We start from the raw sequence: 21,069 nt of genomic DNA on the forward strand, positions 1-21,069 counted from the left end.
TTCTTTTTTATAAATATCCCAAGGTATGGCAGGCTGGTTTAACAGAAAAATGGAGGAAGAGAAAGCATAAATGAGAAGTAATGAGGTGGCATTAGGCAGCTCGTATGGACAAAATATGAACATGGGAGCTGTGTCATTGAACCAAGGCCTGCTTAAAAGAAAAACAGGGTGGGAGTCTTAGAGAATAAATTCCTCTTTTCTTTCACAGAACAGGCAGCACCCAGGAGAGATTCCTCAGTTTGTTCTGCCAAAGTGCATCAGCACTACTCTGGAGGCCTTTAGAGTGGAAAAAAATTTTTCCACCCCTTTGCACCCCGAAGTGTTCAGTTTCTGGCTGACTGTTAAGGCTTCCAACCAAGGTGCTAAACCATATCAATTGCAATGGCAATGCCTTTTTTTTTTTTTTTCATCTCCCTTCATGGACATCTGCCCACCAGGATCTGGACTGAGACCAGCAGCTCATTTTGTGCTGGCTGCTTTGCAGCCATCAGATGGTAATGGTATCTGATCACTGCTGACCTGAGCCAGAAGTACATGTGTGACCCAGGGGATTCCAGCTTTGGCATCCTAATAGTAATCCCACTGAGCTGGACCTGGGTTGGGAACTCTTTGAATGCACACTATCTGTCTTTCACTGAAATGAATGTCAGCAGTGATTTTAAATGGGAGTTTTCTGTTGCTCATGTGAGTAATAAGCATTTATTTTTAATCCAGAAGAAACAGAAAACATTCATTTCGATCTAGGTGTACTTTGAGTACTGAGGAGGTTACAGGAATATGCTTTTCCAAGGTGCCCAAAAAGGACTCCTTTGTAACTTCTGTGTTCTTCTCAGTCATTGCTGCAGTCATATGTGTCACTCTGCAAAGTTTTCTAATGTTGATGAGCTTGTTTTGTGTCACTGGTGCTCATTGTTCCTGGAATTGTTTCAGTTCCTTTCAGGTGTGGATGCCTGGTGCAAAATGTGCAGTGATGGAGGTCTCCCCTCAGAAATGCAAGACCTGGAACTTGCCATCCACCATCACCAGACCCTCTACGAGCAAGTGACACAGGCCTACACAGAGGTATGTGCTTCCCAGAGCAAATGTGACTATCTGCCAAGAGATAAGAGACAAGTGACTGCATTTAGGAGCTTAGCTTTTCTAAATGAGCTAGGATTCCCTTTCCATTTCTGCAGCTCTTTCAAAGACAGTGTCAAACCTAATCCCAGGCTGTAGTACCTGACTTGAATTTGCTTGTAAGGGAAGAACCAAAGGGCAAATCTGAAATCACACAGAAATGAAATCTAGAACCAGTGTTGACACACCATTTCTCTGTCTCTGCTGAACTGGGAACTCCTTTTTGCCACCAGCACCTTTACTACTTTGGTTTCCTTGTGTGGATGAGTCCTGCCTCTAGCACAGGTATGCTAATGGCTCAAAGGGTGCCAAAGGCTTTTTCCTTCAGTGTACAAGTCAAAGAGATCTAAAGTCCTAATTGCAACAAATGCTCAAAAAACTTTGCTTTAGATAGACTCTAGAATCATTTAGACTGGAAAAGACCCTTAAAATCCTGAATCCAACTGCTGAGCTAAAACTATCATCTACCACTAAATCCTGTCCATAAGCACCATCTCAGATGCATTTGTATATATTGTTGTAAAACATCTCCAACCTAAGTAGCGTGTGTGCTTTTTATCCTTTTAAAGAGTATGCCAAGAATGCTGAGACAAAGTCTCTGGAATTTTGTCAAAAAAACCCCACATGAAATTATTTACTTGCTTTTTTCCCCTATTCAGGCTACAGCATAAAGTAAAAGCTACTGACAAAAAGTCAGTTTCCCTGGGCTGTGCTGTACTGGAGCATCTCTTTGTGAAAGGATTTTGCTCCTTGCAAGGTTTTCCAAGCTGGACTGGAGACTGTGGTAGTGTTTGCTATACTTAGTAAATTACCAAGTGATGACTCCAGGACAGAATATATGAATAAATAAATAAATACATACATACATATATATATATATATATATATATATATATATATATATATATATATATATATATATATATATATATATTATCTCCCACTTGCTCATCCCTTGCTCTGATCATCATGGATGAATTATATATTTGCTCTAAACCCCATTTTTTTTTCCCTAGTGCAAACTGTAGCTGTTTCACAGATGGCACCATTAGTCTTGTCACTTCCAAGGCTCTGGAGGTCTTCCTGGCCCACTATAAAGGATTTCTGCAGATTTTCACTTATTCCCTATCTTTGTATAGAGCAGCCGTGGGATGATTCCACTAGCACAACAAAATCTATATTTTGGTTCACCCAAGGTTACATAACCTCTTCCAGAAGCATTTGCGTTCTGCCCATCCCTTTCCAGCCACAAAGCCAGGAATATCACCAGGTGACATGACTGTATGTGTGTTTTGTGTCACCTGGTGAGCTGAACTTTCCCAGAGTCCAGCAGCAGTTGTGTGCTTCTCAAAATAAGTGAGAAAATATCGAGTTTGCTTTGACAAATGCAACACTGGCATTTACACCTTACTGGGACTGCAAGTTGTGGGGTGCAGGTCCATTCAGCTTCAGGCTTTTGCAGTACTTAAATATATGTTGTAAAGGAGGTCTAAGTGAAGTCATCTGACTAACCTGGATTGTTTTGCTTGTTTACTTGCACAGTCCTTGAAAAATTCAAAAATATTCACATGAAAAGAGTTTTTTTGATTTATTCTTGCAGTTATGAGGAGAACATGGAAATGACTGAAAGAACACAGTAGGTGGCTTCTCCATTTGAGAGACTGTTCTTTCTGGAATCGGCTCATTAGGAAACTCTGAGAACACAGACATTCTGAGCTGTTGATTTGGAATGCAATAATATTCACAATTTTGGAAAACAAACTTTTTAAGCTAAAGAATTTCAGGGCTACAGATGATATGAAACCCTAGAATATCTATGTTGTCCTTGAGAATACTGAGTACCACTGGCTACCTGATGGTCACCATGCTCCTTTTTATTTATTTAGTCCAGGGTGATGCAACATGGATGTAAAATGGAGAGCAGAAAACACTTCTAATAGCCTCTGATTTGTATTAATGATTATTAACAGGACAACACAGTGACTTCAAATCTGGTGTTTTATCTGGCTGTGCAAAGGAAAACTAGAAGGTTATCCCCATTAGGGAAAATTCATAACTTGTAATCTCTGAGGCTTTTTAGAGAGACAATAGAAACAAATTGCCATTCAACAGATAAAAACCTACATCACGTGGAAGAGGAAGGAGCAAGAGACAATGCAGAAGTGTAGTTATTAATAGCTCTGTATTGTAGCCCAAATTTTGTAAGAAAATTCTCCTGATTAAAACCTGTGTGTTATATTTTCTGTGCAATCACATCTCTTACTGGAATACTTTTGAGCCTTTATTTTTATTCCCAGTTCTGCTGTGATCTGAGTGTAAATCAGCAGGGACTCTATTAAAACCATTGGAACACCCCCCAGGGACTAATTCAGACCACCTCTAAGCCCAAATCCCAGTAACAGAAACATAGTGAATTACACAGTGGATTTAGCCAGTGCAAAGACTGAGTTTCTGGTCTAATAATCTGCACACACTTGTGTCCATGGCCTTGGTTTCCTGTTTCTAGTAATTAAGTAGTTGCTGCTTGTCTTCCCATGGATAAAATAGGATGTAGTGTGCCTTATCTTCTTCCTCTGGAAGCTGCTTCTTCCTGACTAGCAGCTAATGCCATCTCCATAATCTTGCCAAGGCAACACCTGTGCCTCAGTGTTTCCTCCTGAAATCCTCTATCATATCACCACTATCCACTGCTGCTGTTCCTTCTGTGACCCCAGAAGGCTCCAGCATGTGCAAATTATTCCAGCTGATCTTCAGCAGCAACTAAAATTGAGTATTGGAAGCCAGTCCCTATGTACTCTCCAGTTATTTCCTGATCTAGTTCCAAATTACCTTGAATACTTGAAAAAAAAAAACAACAAGAATTTTCCTAAGGCCACCAAGTAGTCATAAATATAATGAGATTTGACTCAAATTTCTGCCTGTATGGATCTCAAGAGACCTCTTGGTTTCTCTGAAAATGCACCAGATATCCACTGCTACCACAGACCAGGATGTGGCATGGCTTGCCAAAAGACACAGGTTGGGGCATTAAAAGGATGTTTGCTTCATTTGAACAAGCAACCCATAATACATGAATAAAGGAGACATGGAAATCCTGGAGGTGTGTTTTAACTTTGACTGATAATGCTCAAAATTCGAACTGGATGAAAAACATTCATTATCCTATTTTCTGTCAAGATCAGTGATTGTGATTGCATACAAATATGGTTTTCAGGAAAACTTGTCATTTTCACTGCAGTTTGTTTCAGAGCAAAAAGAGAAAAGTAGGCTGGGAAAAGAGAGGGATTCCAATAGTGTCCTCATTTATCATTTCTGTTGAACAAAGTATTTTAATTTTGTAATCTGGAACTGAACAATTATTTCAAAAAGCCACTTTTCTAGAATCAGTCCATGCAGATGTTTTTTAGCAGAAATCTAGTTTTCATGGTTAAATTTGTCATTTTTCCCCTGCAATATGAAAATGGTCCAGGAATGTTCCAGAAGAAAAAAATTCTGACATTAAAAAAACAGGCATTCTGATGTTTTTAATGCCCAAATGCCTTTGCATCTGTAAATATATTTTAATATGCTTGAAAATGGTTACATGTGTGCAGAGGGCTTTGCATTTACCAACAAACTTGACAGTGTATTGAAAATCGAGACCATAGGTCCCTCTGAGCTGTTCCTGGGGAAGAAGAGAATCAGTCATATACTAATAATTCTTCACTGCCACTGAATGAAATACTAAATGGAATGTCACACTTCTTAATGCATACACACACTTAGTAATCCTACAAAGAAAGGACTCTCCCTTATTATACAGAATATGAATGACTCTGCCATCTGTGGTTTTCTTAAAATGCCACCTCCTCACAAAGATAGGCCTGCTCTTGCAAATGCCACCTGTCACCAAGCTGTGTGTGTCAGGAATTTTCAGTGCCCGAGTGTCACAGTGGAATAAAGCTCTGGGATCTCTGTCTGCAGCCCCAGCAGTGCCGTACCTGTGCTCCTGCTGAGTGACACAGCAGGGCCACTAGGAAGAAAAGGCAAGAGCTGAATATGTAAGTACAAGTCAAAAAGAGATGTTATGAGCTTCCTTTTTGGCTGAAATAAGGAAAACACACAGCAGAAAAAGAATGAGCTAGGCTGTTCTCTGTCAGCTGTCAGATATTTATGTACCAGTGCAGTGAAGCAGACCTATTTCTTCATTCAGGTGAGCCAGGATGGAAAAGCCTTGCTGGATGTCCTACAGCGTCCCTTGAGTCCTGGGAATTCTGAATCTCTTACTGCTACTGCAAACTACTCCAAGGCTGTTCACCAGGTGCTGGATGTGGTACATGAAGTCCTGCATCACCAGCGACGCCTAGAAAGCATCTGGCAACACAGAAAAGTCCGACTACATCAAAGGCTGCAGCTCTGTGTTTTTCAGCAGGATGTTCAACAGGTAATGTCCCTACTAAAGAGGTAAAAAATGACCCTTTATTTGCAGCCATAAAGGTTAGTGACTCATCCAGAGGCTGGTGCCATAACCAAGGTTTCACAGCTCTAGAAATCTGCTAAAATCTTAATGCATCTTTCAGTATCTCTTGGTATCATGTTGGAAATCATCAGTCAGTCGACTGAATATCAATCAGTCCATTGCCTGTAAGAATGTGACACTATTTTCAGTGGTTAATTTGTCACAAGCGAGCAATTAGCTATAGGTACTCTTCAGTTCCTGAGAAAGTGATGTTCAATAGAAAAAAAGATTTCAAGTGTGAAAAGCAATTGAACTGTGGTGTGTTACACCTTTCAGTGTGGAACGCACATAAACTGGCAGTTTAGTGGTGTTGTTTATCTGGTCTTTGCACTATTACCACTTATGGAGTCCACATACCCATGCTATGAGTCTGCTGGCTCCAGTGAAGTGCACCCTCCAATGATCAGAGCCCTTCTCACAGAAATGCAGTTTGTACATCACAGGCTCATCTCAGAGAACCTCAGCTCCAGGTGGATAACTTTTCTCTCCCAAAGGAATCCATATGAGTATCAGCACAATAGTGTGAGTGACAGTAAGTACAGGATGCCATGTTTGTAGCTGCCAATTCTGCAGGCACAATCAACAGATGTTCCAGGGCTCTGCTCATTCAGGGTAGTGTGGTTTATTTAAGGGCCCCATTACAGCCCAAAGCAGATGTTGGTAGCAATATGGTACTTGCTTTAAATGAAGAGGCTGAATGCTCTAATCATGTTTATGGAGCATTCTAATGTCCCTGGGGCTTCTTTATGCCACTGCCTTCCTCCAAGTGAAAAATGAGGCAGAGATAGAATGACAAAGCTGTCACATGCAAAATAGACATGAACTAACAAGGAGAGGAGACAGGCAATTGTTATTCAACCTGCAAATCTGTGGTGCTATTAGTGCCATAACTGGTGTGCACCAGCACAGACAGAACTGTAGCTGTAGATGTTCTTTGCAAATATTTGTGACCATTTCTTTGGCAGTCTTCAAAGATTTGCCAGTATTTCTAACTACTCAGGTTTTCCTCTAAAGCCACAAAAATATTTATGACATACATATAACTAAGACTGGGACTGAATGTAACAGATGCTTAATTTAAGCAACTTTTCTTTCATTATGTATCAGCAAGCATACTGCATGGTAATGAAATTCATAAGCTATATATTAAATAGAGAATGTATTTGGTATTCAGTTAGAATACATTCAGCAAAATATATGAAGTTAATACTATATTAAGTTTTAGGGCTAAAATCTAAAATCAAGGGTTTCAAATTCTGATGGTTTTATATTTTTCTAAATATGGTATTTAATATCAATAAGAATCTTAGGTATTCTTCATTCCCTAGGGTGATATACCCTTTTGTTCAGTGTTTCCAAACTGAAAGTTTCTCTCTTACATCTTCTGAATTCAGTAAAAGTGTTTATGAGGTTCATTCATGAAACCCATTCAGACTTTTACTTCCCACACATGCAAGGCAATGAAGTTCTGTCACTGGTGTTCAAAAGGACCAGGTCTTTGTGTGTACAGTGGCTTTTGGTGAGAGAAAAAGAAACGGGCAGTAAGTCTCTGGAGCACAATCACATAAGAGAGCATTACTCTGTGTGAGTTCTGTTGGCAGCAGTCTTTCGAAATTTTTCTCTTAATGGGTAGTTATTATCTAGGAAGCAACAACTTAATGACAGACATGCTTCCATCCTAGCACACACTGGAGGCATCTCTTTGTCCTTCTTAGAAAGTACAGAGGAAGAGATGAATCATTCTGTTCACTAAACATCTGTACTATTCAAGATAAATGCTTTGTAACTCATAAATGAGTTACTCAGCTAAACAGAAATATGAATTGTAGATTCCATGAGGAGGAGGAAGATATCTGAATATGTTGATGGAGGCTTTTTTTTTTAAACTAATCACCTCCTGTATATCTGTCATGCAATTCCTAGTATGCTTATTTTGTTAAATGCCCATCAGTTGGCAGATGAAGCTGTCTACCTATACATTGTCACTGATCATAAGCAACATCTATAATAATTTCTTGCCTTGTCAAAATTTAAAAACCTTCAACTGAGTTCCCCCTAAGCCTAAAATGAAAAGATGTGGGAGAAGAAATCCTGACAAGAGAGCCCTGAGTTTATTAGACTTCTTTGTCTTCTAAATATGTAATGATACAGCATAGTTTCCCTAAGGAAGATATTCCTCTCACACAGCTCAGAATTAAACAGTTTCTCACAGGTGCAGTTGTCCCTGTCAGGATATCCTGTGGCTGACCCTCTCCAGCTGTTGTTCAGTGCAGTAAAAGTTCTGGTGAAAGATGAACTCTGTGGCAGAGCTTGCACTCTTCCACTTGTTCATCCATACCTTTCTTGTCATGTTACCTGCTGTACATCAATCTTTTCTTACATGTGGATGTTAACACAACAGGTCTTGTTGTGTTGCATGTCTTAATAGAGACTCACAGATTATTTTGCATCCTCTCTGCTATTAACAACATTAATAGATTTTGATAAAGACATCTCCAAGAAGAGACTCTTATGGACCTTGAGAGATCTGAAATTCCTTATCTTGTCAGAGGGATTGAATATTTGGGCATGGAGTATTGTCTGTGCACAGAGAGGTCTTGCAGAACTGATTAGCTGGATGAAGGCTTTGTGTAGGCCAAGTGTGTGGCATTTGAACTGGATTTGAGGGTTAAACTGTGTTCAACAGGACTCATTCATATAATTTCTAGTTATCTTCACCGTTTGCAAGGCAAGACTACCTGCTGTATGCACTAATGGCATGTCAGGGCTGTGTTCTTAGAAAGTTTCACACTGTCGAGGAAATACTTCTGATGCTAGCTGGGTTTCACCTTGAGCTGCACAAAATCCCTACAGTCACAGCACAACTGAAATGCACATTGTGCTGTATAAAAATCAGTGTAAACGTTGTGGATTGCCAAGTTACAATATTAATGTAAGAAATGTTATGCTATAAAATATCATTAGAAATAATCACTACCTCACACCATCAGACATTTTACAAGACTATTTGCTACTACATCTATATATTAATACAATTACATCCATTTGCAAATGTGAACCAAGGTAAATAATAGTGTGCTGAGGATGCTGAGTTATGAATATATAGTGTTTTAAAGAAGGAAAGAAAATAAATGGTGTGAAACTGCATTTGCAGCCTTCACAGGAAATAGAGCACCATTCACACAAAAGCTACAGCAGTTAAGAAAATTTGTGAGCTGCCATAAGGTTCAACACAGACAGGAACTGACAAGAAACTCTTTTAACACCAAAAGTATTTAGAAAAAATGTTGGATTGCTGAGTGTGTAAAATACTTCATTGCATCAGTTGTTTCTTAGAAATTCTCTGGTTTCAGAGAGAAAGGTAAGAACTTTGCTGTTTGATTCTTTTAGAACACAGCTGTGGGAGGAGGTGCTGAGATCTGTCCTGTAGGGGAGAAGAAAATTCTCTTTGACTTTCATGCCATTACTTTGTCGTTGCTGCAGATGCATCAACCCATTTTTGCTACCTTTTTCCTTTTGCTCCTTTCTGCTCTGGGTCTTCCCCTTCTGCAGACTATTTACCATCAAATTGACACCATTTCCATTTTTGTTGAGATTTGAAACTGTTCTCATATTTTCTCACATTTCCACTGCTTTGCACTGTTAGGTCCCAATTTATCTTGCCAGCTGCTGTGTGTATCTCTCCACTCTAACATGTTCCCTTTGCCCCATGAGCAGCCACACCATGAAACAGCAAGGGCTTGTAACATGAAATGTTATCAAACAGCCTTAGAAATATATGAAGTAAGTATATAAGGCTGTTCCTCCCCCCATTGCCTCCACATCCCCTTTGTTTCACATGGGCAAGAGTTTCACCTGAATTCTCCACTCTATAAACTCATGCAAGGGAAGCACACCTGTTAAAGTAGAAGGAGAATGGAGACCCATTTGATGCATTATTAAAACAGTCTGGGCAAGCCTTGAACTTGGTACTTTAGCACACTTTCATGTCAGAATAGTCACAATGATATTCTCATTCTGCAGCCTTCATTGCCTCTCACAGAAATTCTTTGCCTTTCCATCATTTCTATACCTACATGCCAACACAACCTGGCACAGGCAGCGTGTTTCTCCACAGACTCACATGATTCTCTGAAGGTCATGGCTGGTGCTTCTTTCTTGCTTGCTTCACTTTGGTTGGGATGTCTACCTGTAAATGAAGAGTGGAAAAATAGGAAGATGCAGAAGTACTGTGTGTGTTGGTGGCTTCTTGGCTATGAGCAGTATTGAGTTAGCTGTGGTGGCTCTGCTTGGCAAAATGGAGCAGGTCTATCATGGCAGATGAAGACCAGTGGTAAACAGGAACACAACACAGACAAATATTTACTGGTGAGAAGGTAGGCAGTGCTAAGAAAGCTGGGACTGTTGCCTTTCCAGCTGCAGTGATGTCTCAAATCCTCTTGGTTATTGAGAAGATCAAGCCAGACTAGTGTCAGGGTCATCTGATTTCTCTAAATTTGGGATTTGCCTTCTGTTGGCTTCATGCCCAGATACATTAAGGGAATAGTTTTGGTCTCCTTACATAGTTATCTGCCTCTGGTGATGGATAAAAAGGCCATGTGGCCATTCTGATATCATTACATTTACCAGCTGCCATTGTGGGAGACTGCAGAGTATTGAAGAGGAAAGGCTGTGTCTCTTCATAACCAAGCACTTTAACTTGTAATGTGTCTGGGTTTTACTAGCAGAGAAGACAGATCAGGGCATGATCCTGACATCGTTAGTATGGAAAAATGTCCTGCCAACATCTGTCTGTCTCCATACACTATCTGAGAATGCTGAACGCTTCATGTGATACATGTGATCTATGTAGTCCATTTGCAGAAGAATGCATGGATATTTGAAACAATTTATGTTTCATTTAGCTCTCACACGAGATTTTAGAGGATTAGGTCTGTGCATTGCTCCCCCATTTCCATGTGTACACTTGGTTGTTTTGATCTCTTCACAGCAGTGAAGAGTTCTCCAACATTCCGTAGTTTTCCAACTTGTCATAGTCTGTTTCAAAGAGAAAAGAAACAAGACTATATATCTGCTTTATGCTTTGTTTACTATAATACCTTCACTGGTTCTTATAAAACAAGTGAAAACAATTGCTAAAGAAGAAAAAAGAGCATTATAATTAAATCAAGATTATATTTACTACTGGATGACTCCAGCCACATCACCCTGCAAGAATACATCACATGCTCTGTGTGCCATCTCAACAGATGTAGCCTGACAGTCATTAATTAAAACATTACTGTTCAAAGCATCCTGGAGAATTTTCACAGCTCCTTTGGTAAATTGATGTGGTCATGAGATGCATTTAGTGTTTGTCACTTACATGTTTACATTTTCAGAGTACATTTTCATTTACTCTGGTACTTTCTCTGAGCTTAGAAGGTGTGTGTGAACTTACCAGCCATAAGTGATAGTGAGTAGAGGTTCTAATTAGGGTTGGATTGCCACCCCAAAAATAATGAAAAAGGAATCAATACTGGGAAAACTTCTTGGCAACCTTTTCCCAATTGAATACAACAGGAGAGAAAATAACTTTTTGTTATCTGTGACTGATATATAAATACCTTTATTCTCCCTAACCTTGTCCTTCCAGCAGTTGGTGATGCCACTGGTTTATTGTCTGATATGAATGTCTCACCAGACAATTCTGATAGAATTGTTCATACATGCATACCATACAGCTTTTACCTGCAGAGCTCTAAAGAACCAACTTAATACTATGTGCACGTATCTCCAAACTCATGTACATCTCTAACACCTCTGATGAAGTACTTCTTTGCTTTATTATTTATGCAGTAAAGGATGTACAATTGTAGTAAAAGGGTTCTCTGTTTGCTCCCATCAACATCACAGACCATGCAATAAAACATTTTGTCAACTGCTTTTTCACAGCAATTTTCATTCCATGCTTATTGTTCCTGTCAAAGGAATGGGAATGTTTTCAGGCAATGTGAGTATGAGTCCAGACAATGAAGAGATCTGTGTCCCCACTCATCTTCTGAAGGGGACTTACAAATAACCAGTGAAAGTAAAGTGGTGGTTTATTTGTTCTGATTAGTATCCTACAAATATAATGAAAATAGCCACTTAAATAACAAGCATTGCTGAATGATTTAGTTGCTTACTTTGAACTGTTAAAGGACTGTCATTCCTGAATTCAAACCCACAGTGGCATAGGATTATGCAGGAGTTTCAGATGACTTCTACTGACAATAGATGTCTCTCTAAGCTCTAGTGGTGGCAGAGTATAGAGTAAGAGCACCCTGCATAGCTATACAACCCTTGGTACTCCTTGACCAGATTGTGCTGGATTTGCTGCATGAGTAACCACACTAGGAAGGAGAATATTGCCTACATATTTCTTCAGTTTCTGGTGATTTCACAGGGATGTTTCTCTAGTTCCTTTAGCTTGCAAAGACATGGAGCATTTATTAGCAGTGTGCTCAGAGATGTCCAACACAAACAGAACAGGATTCTTGGAAAAAGAGCAAAACTGAAAGAAGTAATGTGCATTTTTCCTCTTTACCAATAACTCTGCCTTAGAAATACTCCCTTTGAAGGGCCACAGCAGAGCTTCCTGAGTGAGGGTGCAATCATGTGGCATGCTGCTATTTGTGCACATTCAGACTGGCTGTTGGTATAGAGGCAGGCTCTGTGTTTCTGTCCAGGCAGAAACCAGGACATTTGCACCCTGTAACCACTGATCACTGTATGGTATAAGAACACCTCAGAAGTCTGAGGCTATGAGCTGAAAAAGTAGATTGCTTTACATACTTCAAACTCGAATAAGAGAAAATAGGCTCTGTTCTTAATGTCTAACAATGCTCTTAAATTTACACCAGTATTATCTTGTATTATTTTTGTGCCAAAATTCTTCAGAAAGAACTATAGGTTTAAATTTTTGTTTAAAGATATTTATTCTGAAAATCCTTTAGAGGTTGCTGATTAACAATACACTATCCTCTTCATAATTTGATTTAAAGTGTAACTTGAAATAATCTGGAAAAAAACTTTGTCTCATTCTTCCTTTACATAGTTATTAAGGCAAGCAGACCATTGTTCTTTGTGCTCCTAAAGAGTCACTGATGAAAAAATAATAATGATCACTTTTTAATTTATCCACAGAGTGGTAGTGCAAGGGATATCCAACTCCAGGGGCCAGATTCAGTTACCAACTGAAGTTTACTTAGCACTGATGTATGAGCAGTGCAAGAACACTTTGATGAGCTTCACAGCTGTCCTGGGAGATAAGATCTGAAGAAATCTGAACAAGCCAGCTTGATCTCTGACCCTATTGAAGTGAGAAGGGGAACTGAAAAAAAATAATTCCTTTGTCTGTCAAAAAGTGTTTTTCTTGTTTAGAGCACTGCCTGTCCTTCAAGACCTAGCTCCTTTTAGATGGTCTGTTTTGCTACTTCTTGAATGTCAGATGTTTGGGTTCTTAGGCTAAGAACCTAAGAGGGTTTCTCCTGTGGAAATCCTCTGAAATCATACTGACTCATTGAGGATTTGGATCTGTCTTTCAGTGGATGAAGAGGACACAAGTCGTAACATGGAGAAAAGGAGAAAGCGATATAAAGATGCAGTTCCTTCTCTGTAGGCAGGTGCAATGATCCGTGGCCTGTATTTATCCTGTCTGTCTTTAGAAACATAGCTGAATCATCCAAGTCAGGAGCCTAATGCAGAGCTTCCTTTTATAGTAAGAGGAGAGACACTGGCCTCTGCAGAGAATGACTCTCATTGTACCCTGGATGCTTCCCTCTCTTATTCCAGACTGTCAGGGAAATAATGATAATGTTGGCTCTTCAGACAAGACCTTCAGTTCACTACCTAATGTTGGGTGAGACTTTCTAGGATGCAGGAGCCCACATCCTGTGTGATGCCATTCTCCTGGGCATTCAGTGTCTCCCTGTTCCCAGATTTGCTTTCCAGCATTCTGCAGCAAAGTCAGTCCTCATCAAACTGCTAAAATTTGATGTTACTCTTAAACAGAATTTGTGGTCATTATGTGTCATGTTCTCATTGTCTATTTCTGTCCCAAGATTGTTTGCATGTCAGCATTCCTGAAAATATCACGTGTAGTTTATTGTTTCTGAAAGGCATTGTTGGCTCTTAGTGTCATGGCAAAGGAGGGGAGAGAATGAGGCTTGTCTGTTACTCATTAGCCCTACAAAAATAGAAGGGTTGCAGTGGTGAAGAAAGATAAATAAAATGGAGTTTTCTCCATCTATATATATTTTATCTTTTTTTTAAAAAAGCAATTGCTAGAAGGAGTAATTGTCATAAGGACATGGAGAAAAATAAGGTCTTTGAGTAGATGTAGACAGCAATGCCAGAAAACTTTCTGCCCTGTAACTTTAAGAAGTAACAATAATAGTAGTGCTTCTCACTTATTAAGATTTCTTTCATTTCAGGATTATGGGTTTTTTAAAAGGTTAATGTTGAGCAACCTGCCAAAGGTCACTTCAAGCTTCATGACTAGAACTTTTCATGTCAGAATGTCTGACTCACAAATCCTTGCTCTAAACCAACAAAGTCATTGCTTCTCCAGTTTTACTCCTTATGGAAAGATCTTATAGGATTTATTGGGACTATCTAAAAATGAAATAAAGGTATGTTATGCTAAGAAATAAATATGCTATTTTAGGCACTGGTTTAGGAGTCCAAAAATCATTCTTTTCTGCTCCATTTGTTTCCCTTGATCTTTCCTTTCAATTATCTCCTCATATGGCCTCCCAGATTTTTTGTGGTCCTGCCTGTCACTCACAGTGATCATTAATATTGCTTCTGACTGATGGCCAACAAAAGGTATTGTCATTGATGTGAGAAAAAGCCTTGCCAGACAACAAAGAGCATAATGAAAGCTAGTTCCTAATGTATAACTAAAACACTTTTCCCTGTGTTTTCCTCCATGGAGCAGCTGCTCAGCCAGCTGGTTACTTTCCCCCTCTGTAATGAATTACAGTCATGGTTTGAGATTATTATGTCTTGCTGGGTAGCAAGAGCCAACTTAGGCTGAGCTGCTCTGGCACCATGACCTGTCCCTGGCCACTGCTCCTCTCCATGCCAGTCATTCCTGTTAGTTCTTGCAGCTCTGCCTTGCTCCATGCCACAAGCTGCTTTCCCTGGCTGTGCTCTGCAGCAGCTCGTTGTCCTGTTAGCTTCTCCTGTGGGTTGTGCCTGGTTCTGGTAGCTGCCTTAGCAAACCAACTTGACTGAAGAGTTCTGGTATTTCTTATCATGGAAGAGAGGTTGTGCACTATTTTGAACTAAACACAGAGTTTTAGCTCACAGGAGAGTTTTAGGCAACTTCTTTTGTTTCATATTCCTCACAGGGAAGTCTTACACAAAGCTTCTTGCTTGTTTTTAGAAGCTGTAACCTGGATTGTAGTTCTGGAAGCCATTGCCTAGGCTGGGGTAACCCTTCAGGCACATTTAGACAGAGCTGCTTGGCTCCAACTCCTGTATACTTTTACAGCCATAAACGTCTTTTATGTTACACTGTGGTTCCTTTTAACAAAAATCTCTTTTAAATGTGAAAATATGCAAACCAAACACATTTCAGGTCTATCCGTTGGTCTTTCACCTTTCCCCTCCCTTTGTTTTGAAAGCTCTTGACTTGGTTTTTTTCCCTGCCTTTTGGATTTTTTTTAGATGGAAAGTGTATTGAGGAATGGAGAAAATTACTTTTATTTTTGGCTTCAGCAGCATATAAAACATTCTGACCTTCAGATGGTTGCCTTTCTAAATAAGGAGGGAAAGTTGCTGGGGGGAGGGAAACCACATAATGAAACTTTCTTTGTGTTGTTATTTTCCCTGTTCCTCCAACAAAAAGCAACTTTAAACAAACAAAATGTATTTTGGGTATGGTTCCTGCCTCCTTACCTCCCCAGGTTTTTGAAGTCCAGAAGGTGTTAGGAAACAACAAGAGAAGGAAGTTCAGGATGAGGGGATGCTGTAGCCCTGGAGCCATCAAACTAGAAGAAAAACAAGAACGAAAGTTTTTCACAGAAAATTTCAGTTTGGGGAAAATTGAGCCTTTCTTTAAATAGGTGTTCACAGGGAAAGTCCCCAAACACTTCTGCCCTTCATTCTGCTCATGAGTCTCACTCCTGGAATCATGTAAGTGTCTTCTCTGAACAGCTCAAGGTTGTTCCTTGCTGAAAAGGGTTTTCATAAGTCTGATCCTTCTTGTCCATATATTCTATTTTATTTTTGCATTACTTGTCTTCCATGGGAATGTGTGCTGTCCAGTGACAAACTGCTCCTCACTGCCACTATCCATGGCCTTCTCTGGCACATCTCTAAAGTCACAGGCCTTTGAGCCTTTGAAGCCCTCACAGAATCCTTTGCTGCTGTGACATGTGGAAGAATCAGCAGGAGATTGCACAGGGATGTAAACATTCCAGACTTTTTGTTTCGGCCCTGCTGTGTCTGGCAATAGGAAGTGCCCAGTTCAGCAGGGGTCTGTGTGCTACAGGCGAAGCTTCTCACACACCACAGCAACCAGTTACCTGCAGTACTGAGCTGTGACTTCTCTGCCCTGGACACATGTGTTGAGCACAGCTGGTTTTCCTGAACAGTGACTGACAGACAGGAAACGCCAGCAGAAGAGATGCTGCAGTGGCCTTACAGCAGAGAAGCTGTGGTGCAGGTTTGAATTGCTGGGCAGGACCCAGTGTCAGGGGAGCACTTCCAGAAGGTCAGACATAGCCTTGTGCTGTACTCCTTTCTCCCTGCATGCATTCTGGCACATACAAACTTGGAGATAAAATGTGAGGGACCTAGATATTTGTTTAAAAGACAAGAGATTGTAGAAAAGTCCTTGATAGTGAACAGCCACTTACAACGTTCAGGGACTTATTTCATCCCTCCTACTTAGCCACTTCTACTCTCCTGCTTCTTCCCCACATGGTTTGCACTCTCATATTTTACCTCTAGTTTCTAATCAGGTCAGAGCCCCATGGAGAAAGATTGTGTTTTCCTAGCTGTTGGCAGGATGCTCAGCCCCAAAGGGCTCTGTTCCCAACAGGGATGTTTAAGACCACTGCAGTGCTGCACTTGCCATCCTGGTGAGTTTTTCTGTTACTGCCAAAAGACTGTACCAAGAGCCATTTGACCCAGCTGGGATTTGTTCTTACTAAACCTGTCTCTGCTGTGCGTTTTGATTGTAAGCCTTGTTAAACCTGGATGATTAAATCATCTGCTCCCCATAGCAGCTCAAAGCAGGGCTTTTTTCAATATCCTTTATTCAATATTCAGTATCAATCAGCAGTTTCCTCTGTGGTGCAGTAGGCAACTCAAACACAATGGGGAGTGCTTGAGTGCTTGTCTAGGGACTAGAGGACAGTGCTTGCATTAAAGATACTCTGTTGCAAAGTTCATCTTTGGTTTCTCAGTCTTTTCTTGTTGATACTTACCTTTAAATATCTTGTTTAAGAAAGTAATAGGTTTCAGTGGGTTGATACTATCAAAATGTACATTTTGTGATAGCAACAATGATACTGTTGTCCTTGTCTGACTTTTGTCTGACAGAGAATTTCTTTCCTTGTTTTACAAACTGAGACTCTGAAAGGGACCAAAAAACAAATCAGTGTTGGAACTGTGAAGAACAGTTGTGGTTTTTTCTTAATCTTTATTCACTCCGTTTTAGTTTTGCTTTGTTTCTCCTTTTGAAACCCATAGGCACATCTGTCATTTGCAGAGTTCAAGTCAATTGCTCTATTTATAATTTCAAGAATAATGGACTTTTCCAAAGAGCTCATGTAGCTTCTCTTTTCCTTCATGCATACCTGCTATATATTTCAAGGGGTCCTTCTACACTTTGGACACTCCCACCAAGAGAAAAAATGAAGCAAACAAATGCAAGGAAAATACTTCACAGTCCATGAAAGGCCACATTTTGAAATGTACAAATTTCTCAATAGGATCAGAGAGCTTTTCCTCAAAAACATTAAAATCAGCACTATGCTGCTCTGTTCACAAGCACTAAAATTTGCTGTGATGATGGCTGTCATTAGTAGCAACAACTTGGAGGTCAAGATCATAGAAATCAAAATCAGCTGAGTCCTGTGCATGTTTCCACTTACTGTCAGGTCTGCAAATGTTTTCCTGTTGGTGTGGTGCTAGAGAAGCAAAACAGAGTTACTAGAGGTAGGAGGAAACACAAGATTCTAAATAATTATTTGAGGAATTAATAAAACTTCAAGTATGCATGGTCACAGCAGAGTCTGAGCATAGTTAAAGAGTTTTCTAATAATTAGGATATTGTTTATCGGTTGGTTCTAAAGAACTGTATAGAGATCCCCTATGTAAGTGCACATGAAGAAGAAAATGGGCCAGACATTGAGCATGCTCAGGTGTTTCTCTTCTTGGGAACTTCAAAGCATAAGCTCAAGTCGTGGAAACAGCCGTAGAGGAAAATGAAATGGAGATTTGCTTGAGCAAAAAATCAAGAGTTTTCAGGTTGCCTTTTCTTCAATGCTTGCTCTGCCTGGGACAATGTTCTTCCCATCCTCTTGAGCTGTGAGAGACCTGGGACATTCTTTCAGAAAACTCTGATTATGTCCAAGCTAACAGCCAGATGGGGGGAGCCAGACCTAGACCAGAGCTGGCCACAGCCATGTCTGACCCAGCAGCTGCTTCTGGAAAAGTGATGTGAAAGGAGGAACATGGGACAAGAAAGGGAGACCTGGGGAAAATGTCTTAGTCTCAGAAAGAGCAAGATCACTGTTCTGACTTGTGCTATGGACAGCAAAACCAGAAGTGTCTATATGCCTTAAGTAAGAAAATATTTTTGAATTTCTGAATATTACTATTGGTCATAGTCTGACAGACTTGATTAATTGTACTGCTAATTCATTATCCTGCAGCTAAGTGCCAGGTATGATTACTGAGAGCTGTATAAAAGACTCACAAATAGCAACACAGCAGCATAACTGCAAAATAAATAATCTACCTGTCAGCCTGGAGAAGCTTCATGCAGAGCACAGCAGCATCTTTCTGTGCTGATGCAGAGCACATTTTCTGTGCTTTGTACAGAAGGAACATGCACAAATGTGGTTATTTATAGCTTCTCCACCTACACTCAGCTTTGAAACTTTGTCTAAAAGAAGTTCAGGATTTAAAAAAATGCAACAAGGCTTTTAGCTTGAAGATACGTTTTTTCTTGTCTTGATTTCCTTAAAAACAATAATCTGGGAACATTAGTAACAATCCAGGCATTAAGGAAGGAACATTAGTTCTTCATTTGCCTGTCTATTGTTTTCTTACTTGGAATGTTTTTAGAGAGGCAGTTGCCAAATTTTATGAAGTAAAATATTTAGTCGAGAAAATGGAAGATAAGTGGGATACATTTGATGAATGTGAACTTTTCCAAAGGAAAGCAATGTTAAGTTGAAAGAAGCTCTTTCTCAGGGTAAGAGATGTTCTGTATATTCCCACTCCCTTTTGGGGAGCTTCACTAAATGCCGATGATGGCATTTAGTGAAGGATCAGGCTGAGGCTGCATGACCTCAGGCAATGCCCAGAGGAAAGGGACAAATCTTGCTTTCAAAATGCCCAGCCTACACCCTGCCAGCTCTGCCAGAGCCCGGAAATGAACGTGCTGTTTCCAAGAGAGATATAATTAATTCCTACATTTTGCTAATTTCTAGAGCTGGGACCGACTCTTTTCTTTGCAAGAAGGTGGATGGGACCAGAACACATTATATTCTCACTCTTCAAACTCCTATCAGTTTCAAACCATCATGATACTTTTATAGATGTGAAGAACGGTACAAATACATAGTAGCCATCTGCAGAAAGCAGATACCAGGTTATTTTTGCCATATATGCCTGTGAAAAGGTAAGGAGTTCAGGGGGAGCAGTTCTGTGGGAGCAGTGTGTCCCTCACCATCACATGAGGGAGCAGCTGTGCTGCCCATGGAGGGTGGAGTATCTGGGAGCAGATGAGTAATTGTGGTCTGTAGCTCTACAATAATGTGAAAGTTCTTGGAGGTGAGTGAGGAATGGCAGAGAAATGCTGCAGCAAGGCCCCATGAATTTCTGAGCCTCTGCTAGAAAAGTTGTGAACAGTCTCGTTGGTGTGCAGTCCATTGCTATGGGAGATATTGAGCATGTCTTCACTTAGTCATCCTGTTAAGTCTGCAGCCCTTTTATAACTGGTTTGCATATTCTGCAATAGAAACCTCTAAGAAAGGGGATTGCTGGGGGAGTTGTTATTCTGTAGTGTTTTCCACTGCAGAAGCTGCTGATGAACAAGGATCCTGCTGCAGGGACAGTCTTCCCTGGATAAACTCCTACAGACTTCTTTCCAGATGGGCTTGTAGGATATCTGTGGGTGCTAGAAGCAGTGAGAAGTGTGAACAAGATTATATAAATGTATTTTTGTATATCTAGGATTTTCCTGACACTCCTCTGGACCCACGTCTCAGTGGTTGTACGGTTTACTCAGATGTGTTCAGCATGTCAGCTGCACTTTGTGAGGCTGCCCCTACTGCAAAGAAGAGAACATGGATGTTCTGTTTTGACAAACTAGTGGGGCTTTGAACTACAAAGGTTAGATTTTTGTTGTTAAAATGAAAAATTGTTCAAAGGTGAAAATTTCGCATCATGTCCAGGAAGCTTATGAAAACACCTACAATCTGACTTCATAAAGACTTCTTTTTTTGGTTGAATGTAGACAAGGGAATAAAGGAAATTAAAAAAAAATGTTTTAATTGGCTCTGCATTTAATTCCCCTTGCTAATTTAGTTGCAATATGCAGCAAAATACTGATAGGTCTGTAAGGTTGTTTTTCCCTCTAAGGGTAAATGGGACTGTATGTTTTCTTTTGAATAGACCTCTTTAATTATGTCGTGGTATTTGGAATAGCTACAATTAGAGAGCAAAAGCAGGGAGTGATTAAAAACTCCTACTTAATAGCAGCTCTATTAGTTCTCTGGCTTTTGAAAGAGGCCCAGACAGTTGAGTCCACACATACCACACAGAGGAGTTGTGGTGAAAAAGAAAGGCAAAATGGTGGTCCACAAATTTTAACTGACTTTAGGGAGCGTTGTCTGTTGTAGTGTTTTAAGAGAGCTCTTTCTTGAGAAAGGATTGAAGAAGTATCAAAATTCATCCTTCCTGTCCAGTCTTCAGACTATCTTAATGAGTGTAGCTCTGTTCACTCAATTCCATCTTAAAACAAACAATCATACCCAAAAAATCCTCTGAAATCTCAGCTTGCTTGTCTGATGATAGTGGGCTACACCATGCCTAAAGACAGTTTTAAATAAGTAACTCATATTATTTAGAGTCTGAGCTGAATTCAATACAGAAGAACTTGGTAGGCTGGCTGTATTATTTTCTGAAGATGAATTAGTCATTCCTGCATGTACAGATCAAGCTATGGTATTTCAGTATTTATAGGT

At 40.0% G+C, this 21,069-nt stretch overlaps 1 protein-coding gene across 1 annotated transcript in view; it reads left to right on the forward strand.

Moving 5' to 3' along the window:
- The window catches only part of LOC134047094 (kalirin), a 341,858-nt gene that overhangs the window by 227,020 nt on the left and 93,769 nt on the right, over positions 1-21,069 (forward strand). The window contains exons 8-9 of the mRNA XM_062498020.1: positions 931-1,062; positions 5,309-5,539. Coding sequence (XP_062354004.1) covers positions 931-1,062; positions 5,309-5,539 — 363 coding nt within the window. The remainder of the gene's footprint in view (positions 1-930; positions 1,063-5,308; positions 5,540-21,069) is intronic.

Source organism: Cinclus cinclus, chromosome 9 (assembly GCF_963662255.1).
Source record: "Cinclus cinclus chromosome 9, bCinCin1.1, whole genome shotgun sequence".
NCBI classification, from domain to species: Eukaryota; Metazoa; Chordata; class Aves; order Passeriformes; family Cinclidae; genus Cinclus; species Cinclus cinclus.